This window comes from Gopherus evgoodei, chromosome 1 (assembly GCF_007399415.2).
Source record: "Gopherus evgoodei ecotype Sinaloan lineage chromosome 1, rGopEvg1_v1.p, whole genome shotgun sequence".
NCBI classification, from domain to species: Eukaryota; Metazoa; Chordata; order Testudines; family Testudinidae; genus Gopherus; species Gopherus evgoodei.
In genome coordinates, this window is record NC_044322.1 from 142,593,628 (window position 1) to 142,617,573 (window position 23,946).

General features: G+C 43.0%; 1 protein-coding gene across 5 annotated transcripts in view; it reads right to left on the reverse strand.

Annotated features, from left to right (window-relative positions):
- The window catches only part of SMPX (small muscle protein X-linked), an 82,844-nt gene that overhangs the window by 27,076 nt on the left and 31,822 nt on the right, over window positions 1–23,946 (reverse strand). For all 5 annotated transcript variants that reach the window (XM_030574822.1, XM_030574780.1, XM_030574790.1 and 2 more), the window contains exon 4: window positions 22,484–22,637. In XM_030574822.1, the coding sequence (XP_030430682.1) occupies window positions 22,497–22,637 (141 nt within the window). In that variant the 3' untranslated portion in view covers window positions 22,484–22,496. The remainder of the gene's footprint in view (window positions 1–22,483; window positions 22,638–23,946) is intronic.

The window sequence follows — 23,946 nt, forward strand, 5'->3', positions numbered from 1 at the left end:
GCCCTGGGAGGAGAGTTGTAGCAACCAGAGCCAGAGGGGCCAGACAAGCAGCCCAGGAAGCAGGTGAGAGCTGAGAGCAGAGTCACAGAAGCAGCCTGCAGAGCAGACCTGCCCTGGAGAAGAGCTGTAACAACTGGAGCCATAGAGGCCAGAGAAGCAGCCCAGGGAGCTGAAGGCAGAGCAGCAGCAGCAGCCGTGCTGAGGCAGCGTGGAGCTGGGGCTGGAGCAGTCCGGACCCGGGTATGGTGAGCAGCTGGGGAAAGCAAGCGTGACCCTGGGCAGTGGGCCCAGCACAGGGAGATGCCTCAGCCAAGAGGCCCTGCAGGCCAGACTCGGAGGGGGATCGTAACCCTGACAGGGCGGGGGTGACGCTGGGGAGAAGGGTCCTCCCACCCAGAACCTGAGAGTGTGTGGCCACCGCCAGAGCAAGTGTCCAACCCACAGCGTCCCTGCAGCACAGCCAGGACCTGAGAAGGAGGCCTGGGACCTGCAAGGAACAGATTGTGAACTGCCTTGACATTCCAGAGAGACTGTTTGTAATGTTCTCTGCCACAGAGCAGGGTGATGTGTATTCCTTTAACCTTTTCCATTTTTCCTTATTCTTTTTTTAAAATTAATTGTTAATGAAATAACTTGTATTTGCTTTCAATTGTATGATGTGATCAGTGGATCAGGGAGGTGCGCAGTGCAAAGAGAGTATCAGAGGGGTAGCCATGTTAGTCTGGATCTGTAAAAGCAGCAAAGAATCCTTATAGATGTTTTGGAGCATGAGCTTTTGTGGGTGAATACCCACTTTGTCGGATGCATGTAGTGGAAATTTCCAGGGGCAGGTATATATATGCAGGCAAGCTAGAGATAATGAGGTTAGTTCAATCAGGGAGGATGAGGCCCTGTTCTAGCAGTTGCGGTGTGAAAACCAAGGGAGGAGAAACTGGTTTTGTAGTTGGCAAGCCATTCACAGTCTTTGTTTAATCCTGAGCTGATGGTGTCAAATTTGCAGATGAACTGAAGCTCAGCAGTTTCTCTTTGAAGTCTGGCCCTGAAGTTTTTTTGCTGCAGGATGGCCACCTTAAGATCTGCTATAGTGTGGCCAGGGAGGTTGAAGTGTTCTCCTACAGGTTTTTGTATATTGCCAACTCTGCCCACATATTTACACCAGCAACACCATCACAGGACCTAGCCAGATCAGCCACACCATTACCGGTTCATTCACCTGCACGTCCACCAATGTAATTTACGCCATCATATGCCAGCAATGCCCCTCTGCTATGTACATCGGCCAAACTGGACAGTCTCTACGGAAAAGGATAAATGGACACCAATCAGATATTAGGAATGGCATTATACCAAAACCTGTAGGAGAACTTGCTTATATATACCTGCCCCTGGAAATTTCCACTGCATGCATCCGATAAAGTGGATATTCACCCACGAAAGCTCATGCTCCAAAACGTCTGTTAGTCTATAAGGTGCCACAGGATTCTTTGCTGCTAGTGCAAAGAGAGTACCCCGGAGTGGGGATACTCTAGCCCCTGTCCTAGGTGACCACAACAGGGTTGGGGGTTGAGCCCCCCAGGAATCCTGGGCCCAGCCTTGTTGGGGTTACGAGGACTCTGCCAGACAGGAGAGTGGAAGGGGAGTCCTCAAGGGCAGGGAGGCCTCTGGGTAAAGGAAGTGGGAGCGAGGACTCAGATCCTTTCGCCAGCCCACTTCACTGGGGTAGTGCAGAAGCCAGGAAAGTTTCCCACAATAGCGGGACCATTCCCCCGCTTACACATGCCTTGAATGCAAGGGCAGTTGCATACCCTGGACACTGGGCTATGCTGCCTTGAACTCAGAGGAAGCCATATAGACTCTAGCCACTGGGACACACTGGCAGTTGTCTTGCCCTAGGGGCAAGAGACAGTCCAGGGAACTCTTGCCACTTGAGCCGTAACCCCTGTTTTTCGTCTTTCTCAGACTGACTCCCCATCGTGGGGTGTATCAATCCCATGACAAATGGAGTCTAAATTAGCTATTACCACTCAACAAAGAGATTTTTTGAGTCCTTGTTGCTAGTTCTCTAAAAATATCTGCTCAATATGCAGTGGTGGTCAGAAAAGCATACAGAATGTTAGGAATCATCTGGAAAGAGATTCCACTTCATGTCCAGGCACTGTCACAATCCCTGTGAAGACCTCCTCGCCCAAGCCCATGCAAGTGGACATAACACAGACCTAACTGGATCTTTCTGACTGGGAACACTGTTGACGAGATAACTTTGTGTTTCCACTGTGGTGGCACCAGCCACATAGTGTATGTCTGGTCCTCCTATCTTCTTTAACCCCTGCGGTTAACAACCATGTCCGCCTCAGTAAGGGGGTCGAGTCTCAGCAACATTGGGAAAACTCCACCAAGCCCCCGCTAGCAATCTATTCTGGGCACCTGGCCTGACACTTTGAAAATGTCTTCATAACTACAACTCCAGTTACAACTCCGGCTCTGGGATCCTGGACAGGTACTTCTCTCCCCATCCTCCCCGTGCCCCACAAGGGCCCTGATTGACTCTAAGGCCAATAATAACTTCATGGATACTACCCTGGCTCAAGTACTTTGCTTACCCATACAGCTGAACTCTGCCCCCAATTTAATTGAGACAATCGATGGATCACCCCTTCCTCTGGGGTTGTTAGTCAGAAAACTACAGTTTTGGAGGTGAAGGTTGGGGACCACCATAAGCTCCTCTGATTCAGCTTGCTCCAATCCCTGCACCTCTCTTTGTTACTCAGAAAGCCCTGGTTGGTGAAAAATGACCTGCATATCTCCTGGCATCAACACACTATGATTGTTCTGAGTTTTGCCAGGACAACTTCCTCCTGTCTTCCAAGCTCAAGCCTCAAGAACCTCAGGTCAGATGCATTGTCCAGGCTTCAGAAATAGGGAGAGATGTTTGGGCAACAGGGAAGGCCTCCTTGCTATTAAGGTCAGCTGTCACAATCCCTATAAAATACCAAGAGTTTTAAGATGCATTCAAAAAACAAATGCAGACATACTACCCCCTCACTGGGAATATGACAGCCTGATCAATTTACAGCCTGGAGCCAAGATTCTGTTTAGCTAAATACATTCCATCTCAGACCCTGATTTAGCCACCCTTAAGCACTGCATCCACAAGAATTTGGAGAAAGACTTTATTCTAAGTTCCATATCCATGACTGGGGCCCCTGTCCTCTTTGTGCAAAAGAAAGACAGCTTCCTTAGACTCTGGGCTGACTACTGTGCCCTAAATAAAATCACAGTGTGGAATTGACACCTGCTACCCCTGGTCCCAGAGCTCTGGATTTGAGTAAGAACAGCCTGAGTATTCACCAAGTTAGACCTCAGCGAGGCATATAGCTAGTCAGAATCCGGTCAGGGATTAATGGAAAACCACTTTTCACACTTGGTATGGCCAATTCAAAAATCTGGTGATGCTTTTGGACTTACTAACACACTTTCTACCTTTCAGCATCTAATTAATGATGTTTTATGAGATATGCTGGACCAGTATGTGGTCATCTACTTATGTCACATCCTAATTTACTCTGAAGACAAAATTATGAACAACCAGCATGTGTGCAAAGTCCTATAAAGACTCCATCAATAGGGGCTCTATGCTAAGCTGCAGAAATGCATCTTTGGTCAACCCACCATTAATTCTTAGGCTACATTCCTTCCGCCAAGGGACGTCTGCAAGGACCCCTGGAAGGTGGAAGTGGTTTGCGACTAGGCAAACCAGTGAAGCATTCAAGAAATTCAGCACTTTATTGGGTTTGTAAATTTCTATGGAACTATTTTATATGGAACCACTCCTGAATCCTGGCCCCTATGACCTCTCTGCTGCAAAAACCCACCAAGTTTTCTTGGATGCCAGAAACCCAAGAAGTCTCTGATCATCTGAAGGTGGCATTCACCTCTGCACCCATCCTCATACAAGCTGACCTAAGTCAGCTGTTCATCCTGGCAACCAAAGTTTCCAATGTCACAATTGCAGTGGTGCTGTCCCAGAAACAGGGCCTTGACCCAGAAGTTCATCCTGATGCATACTATTCTTGCAGTTCACTCCTGCAAGCATAATTGTGAAATTTCAGGGAAGGATCCTGATTGCCATCCAAGTGGTCTTTCAGACCTGGAGGCATGATCTAGAAGGAGCCAGACACCCAGTTCAGGTGTTCATTGATCACAAAAATCTAGAATACCTACATTTTGCTAAAGTCCTAACCCAAAAACAGCTATGCAGAGCTCTTTTTTTTTTCTAGGTTTGATTTTACTATTGCCTACCACCCTGGCTCCTGCAACAGTAAGCCAGATACTATGTCCCACAAAGGGGAGTATGCCAGTGATCCTAAGGGACCTGAAGAAGAGCCTCCTGCATCCTGAAACCATATCACTGTCTGATTTGTTCATGACCATACATTCTGCCCTACCAAATGACCCCTTCATCTAGACTCTCCAAACTTCCAACACTGAACCCCAGGGTAAGCTCACACTAAAGGGTGGACTCCTGCTCATTCATGGGCACATCTAAATCCTTCAGGGACACCCCTTTTTGGAGGCCCCATGCATTTGCCATGACATCTCCTGTGCCGGGCAAGGCAAAGACCACTTCCATGACACACTGGTCATTCTGGTGGCCAAAACTGTGGTTTGACTTTCAGGCCTATATCAGGTCTTGCAACACCTGTGGTCATACCAAAGTTTCCCAGCTAAAACGTTTGAGATGTGAATACTCTCGAGGCCTTTGGCTAAATTACAATGGACTTCATTATTGAACTAACAGAATCTGAGGGATACCATACCATACTGATAGTAGTGGATCAACTGACAAAGATGGCATACTTCCTTCTCTGTGCACATCTTTGCACCAGCAAAGATACTGCTCATCTCCTCATCACATGTGTGTTCTGCCTCAACCACCTCCTGGACCACATTACCTTTATTTCTAAGTTTTGACAGGATTTGTTCTTCTTCTTAGAGGTGTTGTCTTCACGCATCAACTGCCTACTACCCACAAACCAATGGCCAATCAGAAAGAGTGAATCAGGTGTTGGAACAATACCTGTGATGCTTCAAAAGCCACCACCAAAATTGCTGGACTTCACTGATTCCACACATGGAGTTCACATACAACAATGAAGACCATGCCTCAACCAAAATGAGCCTTTTCTTTTTTTGCAAATTATGGTTGTTACTCCTGTTTTCACCATGCACTACTCACAGTACCCACATTTCCTGTTTCTTCAAATCCATCAAACACAGAAAGAGTTGAAACAAAACCTGGATGTAGCCAACATCGCATACAAACGTCAGGCTGACCATAACCAGCAGAAGGACCCTACATCTGCAGTAGAACAAAAGGTATGGCTACCCACCAAAGACCTGAAGACAGGCAGACCCTTATGTAAACTTGGACCACCAGCACCTAGAACCCTACCAGATCTGAAAGCAAATCAATCCTGTAACCTCTGAACTCAACTTCCCTGCTATCTTAAGGTGCACCCGGTATTCCATGTCTCCCTCCTAAATCCTTCTCTGACAATTCCTTTCTCAAACAAAAACAACTTCTCCTTCCACTAGGCCAAGGCCAAGGTGAATACCTTGTCCACAAGATCCTAGACTCCCAGATACAAAGAGGGAAGATATGGTAACTCACTGGTTGGGAAGAAAACAGGCCAGAAGAGTGGTCCTGGGAACCAGATCATTATACACACGCTCCCAAGATCTTTCCACAGAACCTATTCAGACAAACCTGGTCTTCAGTCACCCCAATGGAGCAGTGATGTCAAATCCTAGTGAGGTAAATAAGGAGCATAAATACTGCCAAATTAAGTGTAAAAATGTCATAAGAAAAGCAAAAAAGGAGTCTGAAGAACAGCTGCCAAAAACTCAAAAGGTAATAACAAAATGTTTTTAAGTACATCAGAAGAACGAAGCCAGCTAAACAACCAGTGGGGCCCTGGACCATCGAGATAAAAAAGAAGCACTTACAATAAAGTCATTGCAGAGAAACTAAATTAATTCTTTTCGTCAGTCTTCACGGCTGAGGTGTTAGGGAGATTCCCACACCTCAGCCATCCTTTGTAGGTGACAAATCTGAGGAATTGTCACAGATTGAAGTATCACTAGAAGAGGTTTTGGAATTAATTGATAAAGTTAACAATAACAAGTCACTAGGACCAGATGGCATTCACCCAAGAGTTCTGAAAGAACTCAAATGTGAAATTGCGGAACTATTAACTACAGTTTGTAACCTGTCCTTTAAAATCAGCTTCTATACCCAATGACTGGGAGATAGCTAATGTAACGCCAATGTTTCAAAAGGGCTCTAGAGGTGATCCCAGCAATTACAGACTGGTAAGTCTAAAGTCAGTACCGGGCAAATTAGTTGAAACAATAGTAAAGAATAAAATTGTCAGACACATATAAGAACATAAATTGTTGGGCAAAAGTCAACATGGTTTCTGTAAAGGGAAATCATGTCTTACTAATCTATTAGCGTTTTTGAAGGGGTCAACAAACATGTGGACAAGGGGGATCCAGTGGACATTCCAGAAAGCCTTTGACAAGCTCCCTCATCAGAGGTTCTTACATTAATAAAGTTGTCATGGGATAAGAGGGAAGATCCCTTCATGGATTGAGAACTGGTTAAAAGACAGGGAACAAAGGGTAGAGGGGTATCTAGTGGTGTTCCTCAAGGGTCAGTCCTAGGACCAATCCTATTCAACTTATTCATAAATGATCTGGAGAAAGGGGTAAACAGTGAGGAGGCAAAGTTTGCAGATGATACTAAACTGCTCAAGATAGTTAAGAGCAAAGCAGACTGTGAAGAACTTCAAAAAGATCTCACAAAACTAAGTGATTGGGCAACAAAATGGCAAATTAAATGTAATGTGGAGAAATGTAAAGTAATGCACATTGGAAAAAATAACCCCAACTATACATACAATATGATGGGGGCTAATTTAGCTACAACTAATCAGGAAAGAGATCTTGGAGTCATTGTGGATAGTTCTCTGAAGACGTCCACGCAATGTGCAGCAGCAGTCAAAAAAGCAAACAGGATGTTAGGAATCATTCAAAAAGGGATAGAGAATAAGACAGAGAATATCTTATTGCCCTTATATAAATCCATGGTATGCTCACATCTTGAATACTGTGTACAGATATGGTCTCATCTCAAAAAAGATATACTGGCATTAGAAAAGGTTCAGAGAAGGGCAATGATTAGGGGTTTGGAATGGGTCCCATATGAGGAGAGATTAAAGAAGACTTTTCAGCTTGGAAAAGAGGAGACTAAGGGGGGATATGATAGAAGTATATAAAATCATGAGTGGTGTGGAGAAAATGAATGAGGAAAAGTTATTTACTTGTTCCCTTAATATAAGAACTAGAGGCCACAAAATGAAATTAATGGGCAGCAGGTTTAAAGAAATAAAAGGAAGTTCTTCACACAGCGCAGTCAATCTGTGGAACTCCTTGCCTGAGGAGGTTATGAAGGCTAGGACAGTAACAGGGTTTAAAAGAGAACTAGATAAATTCATGGAGGTTAAGTCCATTAATGGCTATTAGCCAGGATGAGTAAGGAATGGTGTCCCTAGCCTCTGTTTGTCAGAGGGTGGAGATGGATGGCAGAAGAGAGATCACTTGATCATTACGGGTCAGGTTCACTCCCTCTGGGGCACCTGGCATTGGCTACTGTCGGCAGACAGGATACCGGGCTGGATGGACCTTTGGTCTGACCCAGTATGGCCATTCTTATGACCCCAATATTGAATGAAGTCTACCGGCTCCCTAGGTGGCATCCTTATCTACTGCACCATGCTGGTGCACTGAACTGCTGCCACTGACCAACAATCTTAGTAATAAATGCCTACAGACCCACAGCAGTCATGCTCCAAGCCCCTGTTGGATGGACAGACAGCATTCTCACTGGTTACCTGGCCTATACAAAGACCCCACAGGAAGAGGAAGCTGTCTGAGCAATAGACCATTGCCTATTGGTTGCTGCCTTTCCCAACCCTGCCTCATCACCTCATCCGACCTCACCTTCCTAACCCGCTGACCCAACGCCATGGATTTCATCTTCTGACTACTGACCCAGGTGAGAATTCTGACCACTGCCCTGGACTGCCTCTGATACAACTGACCTTCTGGCTACCCAACCACCTGCATACACTTGACTACTGCTCTCGACTACCCCAGCCCTCCTTGGCTAACAGGCATTACATGTGGATAGGGGAAAGGAGTGCCCCGTCACACAGCTGGTAAATTTGGTGTTTTTCTTTGTATAAAGGGTTGAAAAAGGGACATATGTAAAGTACTCAGAGTGCATGACCCTCTGAACTGTCCTGGCATGTGAGACACTTCTTTGAGGAAGCCTTAGATGAAGGAATATCTCAGTCCTGACAGCTTGAAAAATGTCTCTTCTCTTTCCTGAGAGAAAATTTCTGCTCTTAAAAATTTAATTGTACCTTTCTTCTGATAGTCCTGCCCTATTCCCTCCTCCAGACAAAAAAGCACTCAAGCCCATAGATGCATTGATCAATTGAACAGGCTACAGACTAATTCACAAAAGCAAGCGAATTCAGAAATTGATTCCTTAATTCATCTCTGCCTACCCAATGGAGGGTATAGTGTCTGTTACTGGAAAACTCTGGGACTGACACAGGGCCCAGGAACAACAGAGCGGTGACAGCGGTAAGTCTGCTTCCCTGGCTTCTGCCTATTTAAGCCTGAACATACATTTTTAAGGCTTTGTATTTTTACATTTTATTCCATTTCTATATACATTTGTGCTTGTTTCATTTTCAGTATAAGGGCTGCATCCCCAGAGGTTTAAAATAATACCATCTGTTTACTGTCATGGGTTCCTCTCCTATGAGCTGGAGCAGTCTTGCTGAGGGAATGCTTTTTTGGTTCTTTCGTGTTTCTTCAGTAAAAGCTCTTATATTCTTTGTCTGCCACTCGTTTGCTTGCTTGTTTGTGAGTTTGTTTGGAACAGGAAGAGTGCAGATTGCACTTTTTTTTGATTGCTGTTCTTTGCTCCAGGAGTGCCTTTGTGCATCATGAGCGGCTCTGTATGGTTGTGCTGGGCATAGTGGCAATTTAGAACAAGGTTTGCTCCAGGGCAACAAACATGAACAAAGACCCAAGAGAATTAAAAGCTGAAGGATTAATGACAGTGTTATCAAATCAAAGTAAAGGTTACCAAAGGGGAGAGGAACTTCTGACTGCGGGCCTCAATGCTGAGGCTTTTACTCTATTCTTGTCGGTGGTTGGGATTTATAGCATTGGTGGTCAATTACAGATGTAGTTGCACCAAAGCAATCCCTAAATGTAGACAAGAAAAACCACAGTTTGTACTGGTTTGGCTGACCTGAGATTTCAAGCGGAGGTTTGCTTAATTGGCTTTTGTTATCTACATTTGAGGTTTTCCCCAGAGCAGCTACAACATGCCAATGCCCAAATGTGGAATATAACATGTGACAAAGGCTCAGAATGAGAGAGACCAAAACGTTATTCAAGTAGGAAACTTTAAAATGTTGTGGGATTCATTCCCTTAGTATAACCAATTTGGACTTCAGCCTCAATTTCATGATTCTTTATTTACCATGTTAATAATTTTCAACAAGAAAAATGACAGGACATCCGATTTGTGTGGCACAGAAGTAACCTGGGGACTAAAATGAGTGACATCCATCAAAATGAAGTACAGGTGGGTTCATGCAGCTGCACCAGTTGTTGGCCATCAATCGTTGACTCAGGACTAATCCCAAATACAGATAAGGCCTCAAGACTGGCAAACTGTCACTGAACCTAATGGGAGTTTGCCTAACTACAGGCGGAGGGAGAAAGGAGCAAGGATCTCTAGATTTAGCTCCATATATTTAAAACTGTCCTATTTAAAGGCAATAGAATACATTCCTTACAAGTAGCCTGTATGAGATCAGTACAAAGTTTCAAATTAGATGACAAAAAATCCAAAGTACATTTAAAAAGTAATTTAGATGATTTCTGAGCGCAGGCTTGTGAAAACATAATTAGGTTGTCTCCTATCCAATGACAGGAGGAAAAAATTACAAAATGAAATGATGAGAGGACTAAGTCTATGAGAAATAAATTAGCTTGATTGCCATGTCCAACCCATGATATTTCGAATCATTCTGTCAGTTTAATTGACTACAATTTATGTAAATTTGATAAAAATGAGTTGTGCCATTAATAAGGGATTGAGTTGTATGTTGTGTGTTTGAGAGCACTCAGCCCTTTACTCTGATTAAGGTACTTACAATCTATGGTGCTGAAGACATTTTGAACTTTATATTATTTATTACAGGCTCATCACCATACTGTATGGGTGCACTGCACATGGCTTAAGCTGATGATATAATTCCCCTGTATAAGTAGGTAAAACCACTATATAATCTTATTCATAGCTCTGTAACTATGTTCTGTTTGATGCTCTCAAGAAAAATCATATATTATGTATTTTTCTCCTGCAGACCATACAATTTCTAATGACCAAAGGCAACTGGATCCACATGAATGGGCCTTTAAGCCCATGCAAAGCTCCATTTATGTCAGGGAGACGTTCTGTGGGAATCAGGTCTGTTACACAGATCAGATTGTAGAAATAGAGCCTTAGATTTTAGGGATAGATGATCATATGATCAGAAAGCTCTATGGAGACTGCATTCCAACTGTTTTTTTTTAACTGATGTAATTCATATTGTGTATGTAGAGAGGTAGGCAAGAGGCAGAGCAATGGCTGCACTCCATCTTCCCACATGCTCTATCCAGCACAACTGGCCAGCATGTCAGGGAAGTAAGCTGTTCCACCAAAAGGGAGACCTGCATCCTATGTTTCTGGGCTTCCTTTGTAGGATGCAACTTTGCACTGTTTCCAACTCAGCAGTGATTAAACAGCAACCTAATCCTTAGAAAGTTATGCAAGTTTTCAGGGTATAAATATGTCTCATAACAAAGGCTCCGGGCACAGTATTATGTAGTAAACCATGATCGAAGGAAGCCAATTATTTAATAGCCCTAATTCAGACCCCCCAAAAATCATATGGAAGTAGGGTATGGTCTGCTTCTGAAGCAATTAGCTGCAACCTTCTCCCTGTTCTGAAAAATTCTGTGTCTCATTGTAGACTGAAATGAAAAGGTCTATTTGCTGACCCCACAGCATTCATGAAAATTTTTTTGTTGCTTAGAGTGTATTAGAACTTCTGAGTGGGGTAAACCTAACTGAGGCTGTAATGGAGTTACTTTATTCGGGGTGCGGGGGAGGTGCATGAGCATGTGTTCACAACTTCAGACTCTGGAAATTAGCTTCTGAACCTAAGAGGTGCTATAATGGGATATAATTTCTTTAAATTTTAACTACCAGTACATGCTTTTGTCACATTTTCTATAAAATATGACAGTTGTTTGAATTATTTATCTGTGGATGTCTCATCCAACTATAAAAATTATCTGTTTAAAATAAAGACATTGTTGCTGAATGTGAAGAATTGTTTTGCACATTTCTATTAAAGAAAAAACTAATGCAAATCTTTTCCAGTGTTGAGCAAAATGCTCTGTAATCTTTGAATGTTTACTTTGAAGATGTCAGTGCAGTTAGTTTTAATGGCCAAAATGGCAACGCTCAATTATTGCCTGTTTGATTGGCTCATATAGGTGCTCCTGGCCATCAGCAGGAAGGAGTGTGTTCTGTCCCTCACTCTATCCTGTGTAACTCTGATAAAATTTCCTAGAGTCCTTCACCTGTGCTGAGGGATATAAGCAGCCAAAGTCTCCTCAATCTTTTCTCTATCTCCATTCCCCAAATCAAGCCGAAGGATGTCATTGGCACTGTAGGAAAACTCTCCTTGATTTGCAAAGGGGCAGGAAGTTAATGGTAGCTGTTCTCTGTAACATTTGATGGGTAGTGGAGGAGAGGGAGTGGAGGGTCTCAGCAGTGGCTCCTGGTGGCAGTCACAATCGGCTTCAGAGGCACCAGCCTTCCCATTTACTCAGCTTCCAGGAGCTCACTGCCCTGTCTGGTCATGAGAAATAACATATGAAGAAATTGGTCTCTAAAAGAAAAAGATAGGGGGAATAATTGACTTACAACTGGAGCAGCTGGGAATGAGGTTGACTATGTCGCCGACTGATAGTTTTATTGTGAATCTCATGCTATTTGGTGTTCTTCCTAACATCTCAGCACCTGGAGACAAGTGATTATATAGAAAAGTCCATTTTCATTTTTAAAAGAAACTTTCCTAGCACTCATGGTTGCAGAGAGAAGCCTGAAAACATGACCTGACCGTACTCTAAAGGCTCAAAAATCAGAAGGCAAATAAAAAGATCCAAAATAATTTACTACTAATTATATTATTATTTATTATGTATTAAATTATTTATTAATTTTAAAGACAATATCATAATTTTGGGAGGTCTGATATGCTTGTTGAACACCTGGGGTTGACCATACTGAAAAGAACCCCTTAAGCTGAGGAACAGGGATTGATCCTCTCTGAAGTTGACAAAAGAGAAACTAGGGATAAAGAATGCAAAAACGAACTCAGACAAACACTGGGCTAAACAGCGAATGAGTGGGTGAGAGGCAGGGTCACCAGATAGCAAATGTGAAAAACTGGGACACTTTTTTTTTTTTTTTTGTGAGGCAAAGGGGCATAATTGCCTGTATAAGACAACGCCTCTAATATCAAGAGGGTTGGTCATCCTAGTGGGCGATCATGTTAAATTGACTGCCAGAAACTCATCTAGCCCATACTTTTCCCTTATCACTCTGGACTGTGCTATCTGCCTCCTACTTAAAGTTCTTAAACAGGAGCACAGCTGCATTATCTTGATTTCCTTTAGATCTGTTAGTCATTACATCGAACTGTTACAAGCGGCTCAGAGAGTGGGTGAGATCTGACACAAGCATCCTTTGATCCGCCTTTAGTTATATATATATATATATTACACTCTTGCCCAGATCAACGGAAACTGAGAGGCTGAGGATATTAAATTACTGGCAAGAGTTAGGTTATGAATGTGCTCTTCCATCTTTAGCCAGGTTGGGGACCTCTCTTTGGAGGTGTGGGGCAGAGAGAAGGCTTCCATTATGGTATTCAGTACTTTGCCATAGTCCTAATGAGTCTCTCCCATCAGAGCACCACAGGATAATCCTATAAGTCCTAAGGAACTATCCTGGGAGTTTTTTCTGCATTATGTAAGGAGACAGGTTATAAGACATATGTGATAGTGGCTCCTTATATATGTAAGCTTGAGGTGCTCCTTGTCACAAAACATATTGCTATGTTATTTTATTTAAAGGTCAAAAAAATGTAAATCTTTCTAAGAAAACCTTATACAATGCAATTTATTTTTCATATTTGCCTAGAAACTAACTCTTTCTCCCCTACTGTGCTCCTTATGACACTACCACCTGCGGAAGGGGGGTATATACAGGACGTGGTAGCATAGACTCATAGACTCATAGACTTTAGGGTCAGAAGGGACCAATATGATCATCTAGTCTGACCTCCTGCACAATGTAGGCCACAGAACCCTACCCATCCACTTCTATAACAAACCCCTAACCTATGTCTGAGTTATTGAAGTCTTCAAATTGTGGTTTGAAGACCTCAAGATGCAGAGAATCCACCAGCAAGCTGCAGAGGAAGGCTTCTGCCAATCTGCCCCAGAGGAAAATTCCTTCCCAACCCCAAATATGGCGATCAGCTAAACCCTGAGCATGTGGGCAAGGCTCACCAGCCAGCACTCAGGAAAGAATTCTCTGCAGTAACTCAGATCCCATCCCATCCAACATTCCATCACAGACCACTGGGCATATTTATCTGCTGATAATCAAAGATCAATTGCCAAAATTAAGCTATCCCATCATACCATCCCTTCCATAAACTTATCAAGCTTAGTCTTAAAGCCAGATATGTCTTTTGCCCCCACTACTCCCCTTGGAAGGCTGTTCCAGAACTTCACTCCTCTAATGGTTAGAAATCTTCATCTAATTTCAAGTCTAAACTTCCTAGTGTCCAGTTTATACCCATTTGTTCTTGTGTCTACATTGGTACTAAGCTTAAATAATTCCTTCCCCTCCCTAATATTAATTCCTCTGATATATTTATAAAGAGCAAGCATATCCCCCCTCAGCCTTCTTTTGGCCAGGCTAAACAAGCCAAGCTCTTTGAGTCTCCTTTCATAAGGCAGGTTTTCCATTCCTCGGATTATCCTAGTAGCCCGTCTCTGAACCTGTTCCAGTTTGAATTCATCCTTCTTAAACATGGGAGACCAGAACTGCACACAGTGTTCCAGATGAGGTCTCACCAGTGCCTTATATAACGGTACTAACACCTCCTTATCTTTGCTGGAAATACCTCGCCTGATGCATCCTAAAACTGCATTAGCTTTTTTAACGGCCATATCACATTGGTGGCTCATAGTCATCCTCTGATCAACCAATACTCCAAGGTCCTTCTCCTCCTCTTTTGCTTCCAACTGATGTGTCCCCAATGTATATCTAAAATTTTTCTTATTAATTCCTAAGTGTATGACCTTGCACTTTTCACTATTAAATTTCATCCTATTACTATTACTCCAGTTTACAAAGTCATCCAGATCTTCCTGTATGATATCCCGGTCCTTCTCCGTGTTAGCAATACCCCCTAGCTTTGTGTCATCCGCAAACTTTATTAGCACATTCCCGCTTTTTGTGCCAAGGTCAGTAATAGAAAGGTTAAATAAGATTGGTCCCAAAACTGATCCTTTAGGAACTCCACTAGTAACCTCCTTCCAGCCTGACAGTTCACCCTTCAGTACGACCTGTTGGAATCTCCCCTTTAACCAGTTCCTTATCCACCTTTCAATTTTCATATTTATCCCCATCTTTTCCAATTTAACTAATAGTTCCCCATGTGGAACCGTGTCAAATGCTTTACTGAAATCGAGGTAAATTAGGTCTACTGCATTTCCTTTGTCTAAATAATCTGTCACCTTCTCAAAGAAGGAGATCAGGTTGGTTTGGCACGATCTACCTTTAGTAAAACCATGTTGTAACTTGTCCCAATTACCCTTGACCTCAATGTCCTTAACTACTTTCTCCTTCAAAATTTTTTCCAAGACCTTACATACTACAGATGTCAAACTAACAGGCCTATAGTTACTTGGATCACTTTTTTTCCCTTTCTTAAAGATAGGAACTATGTTAGCAATTCTCCAGTCGTACGGTACAACCGCTGAGTTTACCGATTCATTAAAAATTCTTGCTAATGGGCTTGCAATTTCATGCGCCATTTCCTTTAATATTCTTGGATGAAGATTATCTGGGCCCTCCGATTTTGTTCCATTAAGCTGTTCAAGTATGGCTTCTACCTCAGATGTGGTAATATCCACCTCCATATCCTCATTCCCATTTGTCATCCTTCCATTATCCCTAAGCACCTCATTAGCCTTATTAAAGACTGAGGCAAAGTACTTATTTAGATATTGGGCCATGCCTAGGTTATCCTTAACCTCCATTCCATCCTCAGTGTTTAGCGGTCCCACTTCTTCTTACTTTGTTTTCTTCTTATTTATATGGCTATAGAACCTTTTACTATTGGTTTTAATTCCCTTTGCAAGGTCCAACTCTACATGGCTTTTAGCCTTTCTCACTTTATCCCTACATGTTCTGACCTCACTAAGGTAGCTTTCCTTGCTAATCCCATCCTTCTTCCACTCCTTGTAGGCTTTCTGCTTTTTCTTAATCACCTCTCTGAGATGCTTGCTCATCCAGCTTGGTCTACAACTCCTGCCTATGTTTTTTTTCCCCTTTCTTGGGATGCAGGCTTCTGATAGTTTCTGCAGCTGCGACTTAAAGTAATTCCAGGCCTCCTCCGCATTTAGATCTACAAATTCTTCAGTCCAATCCACTTCCCTAACTAATTTCCTTAATTCTTTAAAGTTAGCCCTTGAGAAGTCAAAAACCCTAGTCCCAGATCTATTTTTGTTTATCCTTCCATCTAGTTTGAACTGAATTAGCTCATGATCATTCGAACCAAGGTTGTCCCCTACAACCATTTCTTCTATGAGGTCCTCACTACTCACCAAAACCAAATCTAAAACGGCATCCCCTCTTATTGGTTCTTCAACACTTGGTGAAGAAATCCATCTGCTATCACATCCAGAAAAATCTGAGCCCTACTATTCTTGCTAGCACTTGTCCTCCAGTCTATATCTGGGAAGTTAAAGTCTCCCATGATCACACATTTCCCATTAGTGTTTACTTCATTAAAAACATTGAAGAGGTCTCTATCCATATCCAAATCAGATCCCGGCGGTCTGTAGCACACCCCAAGCACTATCTCAGGGGAGGCTCTAGTAGCTTTCTTTCCCAGTGTAATTTTTGTCCAGACAGACTCTGTCTTGTCCATTCTGTCACTTCTTATTTCTTTACAATTAACCTCCTCCTTGATGTACAATGCTATTCCACCACCTTTGCCTTTATTTCTGTCTTTCCTAAACAGCACATAGCCTTCAATACCTGTACTCCAGTCATGACTACTATTCCACCATGTTTCTGTTATCCCTATAATATCTGGTTTCACTTCCTGCACCAGTAGCTCTAGTTCCTCCATTTTGTTACCTAGGCTCCTTGCATTAGTGTACAGACATCTTAATTTTTGTCGTTTGGCTCCACTGACATTCTTTACCCTGTTAGGCACAGATATTCTACTACCAGCATCACCTGTTGGTGTGGTATCTACACTACCCTTCCTCCTTATGTCAATTCTTCTGTCCACGGCTGTATCCCCTCTTACTTTGTTTTCTTCCCTCTCAAGGTTAAATTCCAGCATGGAGATCACCTGGACATCTCCCAACCATCTCCCCCAAATTCCTAGTTTAAAGCTCTCTTAATCAGTTAGGCGAGCCTCCATCCTAGAAGTCTATTTCCCTCCTTACTCAGGTGAAGTCCATCCCGAGAGAACAGTCTTCTGTCCATAAACGCTTCCCAATGGCCGTACATCCCAAAGCCCTCCTTATAGCACCACTGCCTGAGCCATCTGTTGATCGCGATAATCTTGTCACACCTTTGTTGCCCTTCTCTAGGAACAGGCAGAATCCCACTGAAGATCACCTGAGCCTCGATTTCCTTAAGCGTCTTCCCCAGTCTAGCATAGTCTCCCGTGACACATTCCAGTGAGAATCTAGCCATATCATTCACTCCCACATGAAGGACAATCAGCGGATTCTTCCCCGCTCCTGTTAGGATCCTTTTCAGCCTTAGGTCCACATCCCGTATCTTAGCACCCGGCAGACAGCACACCCGTCTGTTCTCCTTATCAGCTCTAGTTACAGACCTGTCTATTCTTCTCAGTAAGGAGTCTCCAATCACGTAGACCTGCCTTTTCCTAGTGACAGTGTGATTCTCCGGTCTGTCCCCTGCACCCACTGGCTGCAAGTCCTCTCGATTCCTATTCACCCTTACAATCCTCCTGGGGCTTATATTTGGTGTTGCCTCCATTGACTCCTCCCCTCCTCGTGTAGGACTAACAGCTCTTCTCTTTTTCCTTGCCCTCGCTCCTTCAGCAACCACCTGCTGTGCCCCTTCCTCATCTTCCAACTCTGCAAACCTGTTCCTGAGTTCTATTTCCCCTTCACTGGCCCGTCTTTTCCTCTGCCTGGTTCTCTTAGTCACATGCTTCCACCATCCACTTTCCTCACCCAGCAGTCTCCTCAGAATTCTTTGGTCCTGATTCCATCTGCAACTCTGAGCTTATCCCTTCAGCCCCCTCGTGTCTGTGCTCCATCATCTGCTCGAACCCCCTTCTAAACTCGACCAGAGTTTCCACCTGCATCTCCAGTCCTCGGATCTTTTCTTCCATCAGCTCTATCAGACAGCACTTCATGAAGACAAAACTCTTTTCAGGTACCCCCTCCAGGATCATGTACATGCCGCAGCTTGCGCATCCAGTCAGCCTCATTGTGTCTTTCACTGCTGCCTCTGTATCGGTCATAGCCTTCTCACCTAGAACCTGGTAGTCCAAGAAACACAGCACAACACAAACCCCCAACAGGCACCAGAACACTGACAGACCACCACTCACTCCCTTTACTAGCCTGTCAGTTCCTCTGTCAAGCTCTCTTAGTCTCCCCTGCAACCTCCCCCTGTAAACTTCCTCTGAAACTCCCCTGTTTACAGCTCTGTTTGCTGGCTGCTGTGCTGCTGCCTGATTGGCTAGCTACTTTTATATGACCCCTAATCAAGTAAGCCCCGCCCCCTAATCAGGGCTCAGCTGCTCTCCTAGCACACTGCCCCTAGCAGCCTCCACACATACAAATTACACAATACAATCCACAAACTACAAAAACCTGCTCCTCCGCGAGAACTCCCTCTGAAACTCCCGTTTACAGCCCTGTTTGCTGGCTGCTGTAGCTGTGCATACTGCACTATCCTCTGATGAGACCATCCTGCTCCCTTACCCTTGACTGCAGAGGGTCCTGCCTGCATCGCAATTACTGCAGAAGAAAACTAGGATTTCAGAACTCCATGCCAGGGAGCCCAGCTCAGTGGGGATGGAATGTACCCCAGCACCCAGGGGGCTTGGGGAAGGAGTGTGTATGGAGCTGGTGAAGCTGCAGACAATCAGATCCATCAGTCATATACCCTGGTGGGGGGAGAGAGGGCGGGGGGGGGCAGGAAGCTGGATGTACAAAGTATAGGGGGAATGCAGACTTGCAGACTCTACCACAGTCTGGAGGTGGAAGCAACAAATATGCAGTGACTTTTTTATTATTATTGTTTATTGCCTGTGTTACTACTCAGGGTCCTGGAGGGAGGTTTCTGTAATCTCATCCTAGCTCTGAATGGCCCCAGTAGCTCAGGCATAGTGAAGTGAATAGGTTTTCCCCTTAATCTGAAACTCCAGGGCTGTGCTGACTTATCAATATGAGCTGATACCATGGCAGAGTACAAGCAAGGTGTAGAGTACAAACATTAGCAGGACAAAGCGTGTTCATTAGAGAGGATGCCTAGGGTTTGTATTCTTGTATTTCAGTGTTAGCTGTTTCCTCTTGTTCTGCTTAAACGTGGGGATAAAGGACAAGCTAACCAAAGACTGTGTCTGAAAGAATGACCAGGGAAAGAAAGAAGGAAACTCTCTCAAGCACAATGCAGTTTAAAGGCATTCTATGTTGGGTAATAGAAATGATACTTTTGTACTTACAAACAAGAGTGTGATTGCAAGGAAAGTTAATGTGACCATTTAACACCACAATAGGGAAATAAACATATTTTATAAATAATTGGTATCTACACATCAAAGAAAGCCACTCTTATAACTAAGGGGTAGAAGAGCCCTACTACTCGAAGGCTCATTTCTCTCAAGTGAAGCCACTGTTAGAGATGCTGCTCCGTTGACAGCTTTTTAGAAGTCGGACAGATTTCTAACAGGTTATTCAGGCAGTAACCCTACAATCACCACAATACAAAGTCTAGGCCTGCTGAGGAGAACTTTCCATAGCTCTCCCTCCCCCTGTGCTTGTTATTTGACTAAGGGTACGTCTACACTGCAAAAATACTCAGAGTCTCAAGGGACTTGGGCTCATGGGGCTTGTACTACTGGGCTAAAAATAGCAGTGTAGACATACTCACCTGGGCTGGAGCCCAGGCTCTGAGACCCACCCAGACTCCAGCCCAAGCAGGAACATTTACACTGCTACTTTTAGCCCTGTAGTGCAAGCCCCGCAAGCCTGAGTCATTTGACCCTGGCTCTCAGACCTTCTGCCATGGGGCCTTTTTGCTGTACTGATGTACCCTAACTCATTTCTGTAAATTAACAGTAGACTCAGTCCCAAACATCAGGATTTAAGACAATCTCTAGCTATTAGAGATCAGAATTAGATCTAATGTGGGAACAGATTATCCCCTATCTCCCTACTGTGGAGTTCTTACACCTTCCTCTGAAGCACTGGACATTGTTAGCAATAGGATACCCAACAGGTGGACCTCAGATCTGATCCAGTTTGGCCTTCTTTGTTTCCTAAGAGTTCTATTGTTTAATATAAACTGATTTGGGTTTTGACTGTTATATCAGAGAAAAGTTAATTGCTGCAGTTCTCAAAGGAATCTGAACTTTGTCTTCACAGGAAGGTGAACAAGATGGTTTGTGCATAAGAGTGACAATATAGAGAGGAAGGCTGGGGAGCAGGGCCACACCAAAGGCTGGAAAATAACAATGTTGATACATGACAGCCAAACAACCTAAGGGTACAAGGGTCTGGCAAGTTAGCTTATTAATGAGTCAAACAACACTTCAATGATAGGCAAGTCATATGGCCGAGCACTCTCCTTAGGCCAAATTCTAGCTAAAAGCATGACTGGTACCCAAGGGAGTGCATTTATAAACATGGCCAGAAGAAGGGGCTGGGCCTCCCATCCCATGGCCCTGACAAGGAGTTACTGCACCATGTGGGCTCCTCTTTTTGTTTCTACCCACACCTGCAACTAGACTACCAATGCTGCTGCCACTGCTGGAGCTGCTCCTCCAGTCACTGCCAACCCAAAGCATAGACTCCAATGGGAAGGAACTGGGCCATGGGGTGATACAGCACCATATAGCATCCTCGCCTCCTAATGGAAGCTCTCTGGGCTGGGATATAAAAGCCCCTACAGAGCCAAAAGTTCCCCTTCATCCCTTTCTAAGGCATTCCTTAATCCCTTCACTTTCTTTGAGCAGCCTGATTCAGCAGCACCCCCATTCATGTCACTCTCCCAACCTGAGAAGCAATAAAAACATGAGAAGACGGGTCGGGGAAGAAGGGAATACAACTGCAATGGCAAGTTATTCTGCTGTATGATGATCTAACAGCTTTAAAGATTTAATTTAGTTGGGTATTCATCCATATAGCAATGTATTTTCTTATATTGCACTTCAGGGCATGTGATAAATATCATTGCTAGATCCCCAGTAGACTAATTATAAGATAACAATTTTCAAACACTAAGAATAACAGTCATCTGAAACTAAATCCAGGGTTAAATTTAGGTCTGAATATTTCCTATAGAGGGAGGAAACTTTAAAGTTCTGCATTAAAAATTCATATTTCTCTGGGCACTGCTTTAATATGATGACTACAATATTACATTTTGCAAAAAGGTTAATTTATCTTTTTCCAGGTTTCCTAGGGAGAAAGCCTCTGTTGTTGTTACTTGAAAATCACAGGAACATTTTGCCACAGCAGTCGAAACACAATAAAGTATTAAAGGTTTTTTTTATTTGTTTGGGGTTTTTTGTAAATGGACACATTTATGTTATACACAAAAACAAATAAATGTTACAATGTGTTTTGGGCCAAATCACTTTGATTGCACATCATATCCTTTCAGGCCCCGGATACTCTTCAGTTCGGCAGTTACAGAATCCTCCTGCATTATGTTTTATGTTGCTTTGTTCTTATTTTATGGGACTAGGCAGAAGATTCCAGATGCCATTCTTTTATTTCACTTACAGCTCCTCTGCCTTTCTCCAGGACACAAAGGACTTGTTTCAATAGAAGTAATTGGCAAATGTACTGTTCTGTTAGATACTATGTGACCCAAATCACTTTTGCTATTTTTAGCCAGGATCAGTTTTGCCCCCCTCCCTGTAGAACTGAACCCTCATTGTTACTGCCTGATGCACCTTTACAGATTCAGGCTTTTAAAGGAAGTCAGCCAATGCTTTTTTTAATAGAGATGAAGGTTCCTTGCTTTAGGACTCAAGTCTAAAAATAGCCAGAAGGTAAGACAACAGAGGCCAAGACTTAGAAAGATTTACAAGACTTGTTCAAAATCAGGTGAAAATAATTTTAAAATCAATGTCTTTGCTATTGTTGATGAATTTTTCTTTTTAAAAGCTTTGCTACTGATCATAGACTCAAGTCTAAAAATAGCCAGAAGCTTTGCTAGACAAGCTTCTAACTGTGATTGCGTGTGTGTATGTGTTCGCGCACACGTGTACATACATCTTTTGGAACCACAAAAATAAAATAAGTATAAATGTTTACCTAAAGGAGGTAGTACTTCCTGACCTAATTGTTCTGCATTACAATTAACTTCTTTATAGTTTATGTACATAAAAATAAGTTCTATATTTTGCCACTTGTTCTGCATGATTGTGAGACATGAATTTGGCTTTATTAAGCTGGCTCTAATATTCATAATAGCAGAGTACTTTTTTGTTAGTGAAGCTGGTACATGCCAAAAATGATCAGATGCAAACTCTCAGGTGCTCTCCTACAAGATTTGAGTTTTAAACGCTGTAGAATTCCAGAGACCATGAACGTCTATTCATGAAGCAGACTTTCTCTTTCAAATTTAGGGCCTGTTCCACAGTCTACTGAAGTCAATGGAAAGACTCTTATTGACATAAATGGGCTTTGGATCTGCCTGTCATTCCTAAAGCCACAGCAAAGAAAGATCTCTTTTACTCACCTGTTCTTTTCTACTACTGGTCAGCTCTGGGGACAAATTTCAGCTCACTCTTTATATTCTGGATCTCTGATAAGTTGACAGCAGGGCCTGGAAGTTTCTTGGCTCCTGGGAACTGCTTCTTCTCCTTCTCCTCCTCTGTAGAAGCAGGAATGCTCTGTGCAAAGGGAAAATAGTCACCTTACGATAACTGTACAAATCTCTTGAGCATAAACAGAGGTCAGTTAATTGGGAAATGTAAAAAGGTTTTTTGATGCTAAATGTAATCACAATGGAAACTGGACAGCTGAAGAGGGAATTAACTTTATTAATAGATGCCCTGAGATGCCTACATGTGTTTTGAAAAATACGTTATTAAAGTGTACTGAATGCACAAGGATTTACATCTTTCTACATGTGAGTAGCAATTTACTATGTCCAAGGAATAATGGAAGTGAATCTGGTGTAGTGCCATAGGCAGCCAAAAGGAAGAAAAGTAAATGTCCATTTTAATGACCTAGTATCTTGCAGAGTTACATAGCCATGAGCTCTGGCTACTGAGAAAACTAATATTGTGCACCTGTGATTTTTAACCCTGGGCAACTCCCGAGTCTCTGATGAGCAGAGCTGTGATGGTAGCTCATGGGCATTAAGGTCCTGATCCAAAGCTTATTAAGGTCAATTGGAGTTTTTCCATTGACTCCAGTGAGCTTTGGATCAGGCCCTGTGAAAGAGATGGATTTTGAGATATTTGCGACACAGCCTAGTGCGGAATCTTTAAAATTAAGACCAAGACCTGGGTCTGGAATCAAATAGGGAGCTAATGTAGCGTGTTGGAACATTGGGGATGAGGATGGGGTATGTGCTTGTCATCTGTGTTAGTTATAAGATGGCCTACCACATGCTGTATTATCTGCAGCTTCTTCATGGTCTTCCATTGACAACCCTTATTTGTCGTACATTGCCGTGACTGAAGCTGGAGGTGATAAATCTATGTGGCTGGTCCAGCTATGACTGGTAGGGATGCATTTCTGGATTCTAACACCATGTGGAGTAGTGTTGGGTGAACTTTTCTACAGACAACTTTTTTTCCAGCAAAAAGTGATACCAAATACCTTCCTGAGTACATGCTGATTTTGCTGAATTTTTTATTTTGAAGAAAAAAATCAAAACAGTCAGTTTTGAAATTTTCTAAATGAAATGTTTTGATTTTTCAGTCTGAAACAACTTTTCCTTTCAAAATTTCCTTTAATTTTATTTTTAAAAATTCAAAGTTATTTAAAAATGCTCAAAATCACAAGGAAACATTTCATTTTTTTAAATGAAATGCTTTGTTTGATCCAAACTCATTTTTTTCTTTTCTAAATTGCCAACGAACAAAAAACCCTGTTTTGCACCCAACTTTAATTCAGATGTCCAGAAGTAGTGAAACATTCAGAACAAGCCCAGAACTGTGTATTACCTTGTTGTATCAATTGGTAGGTAGA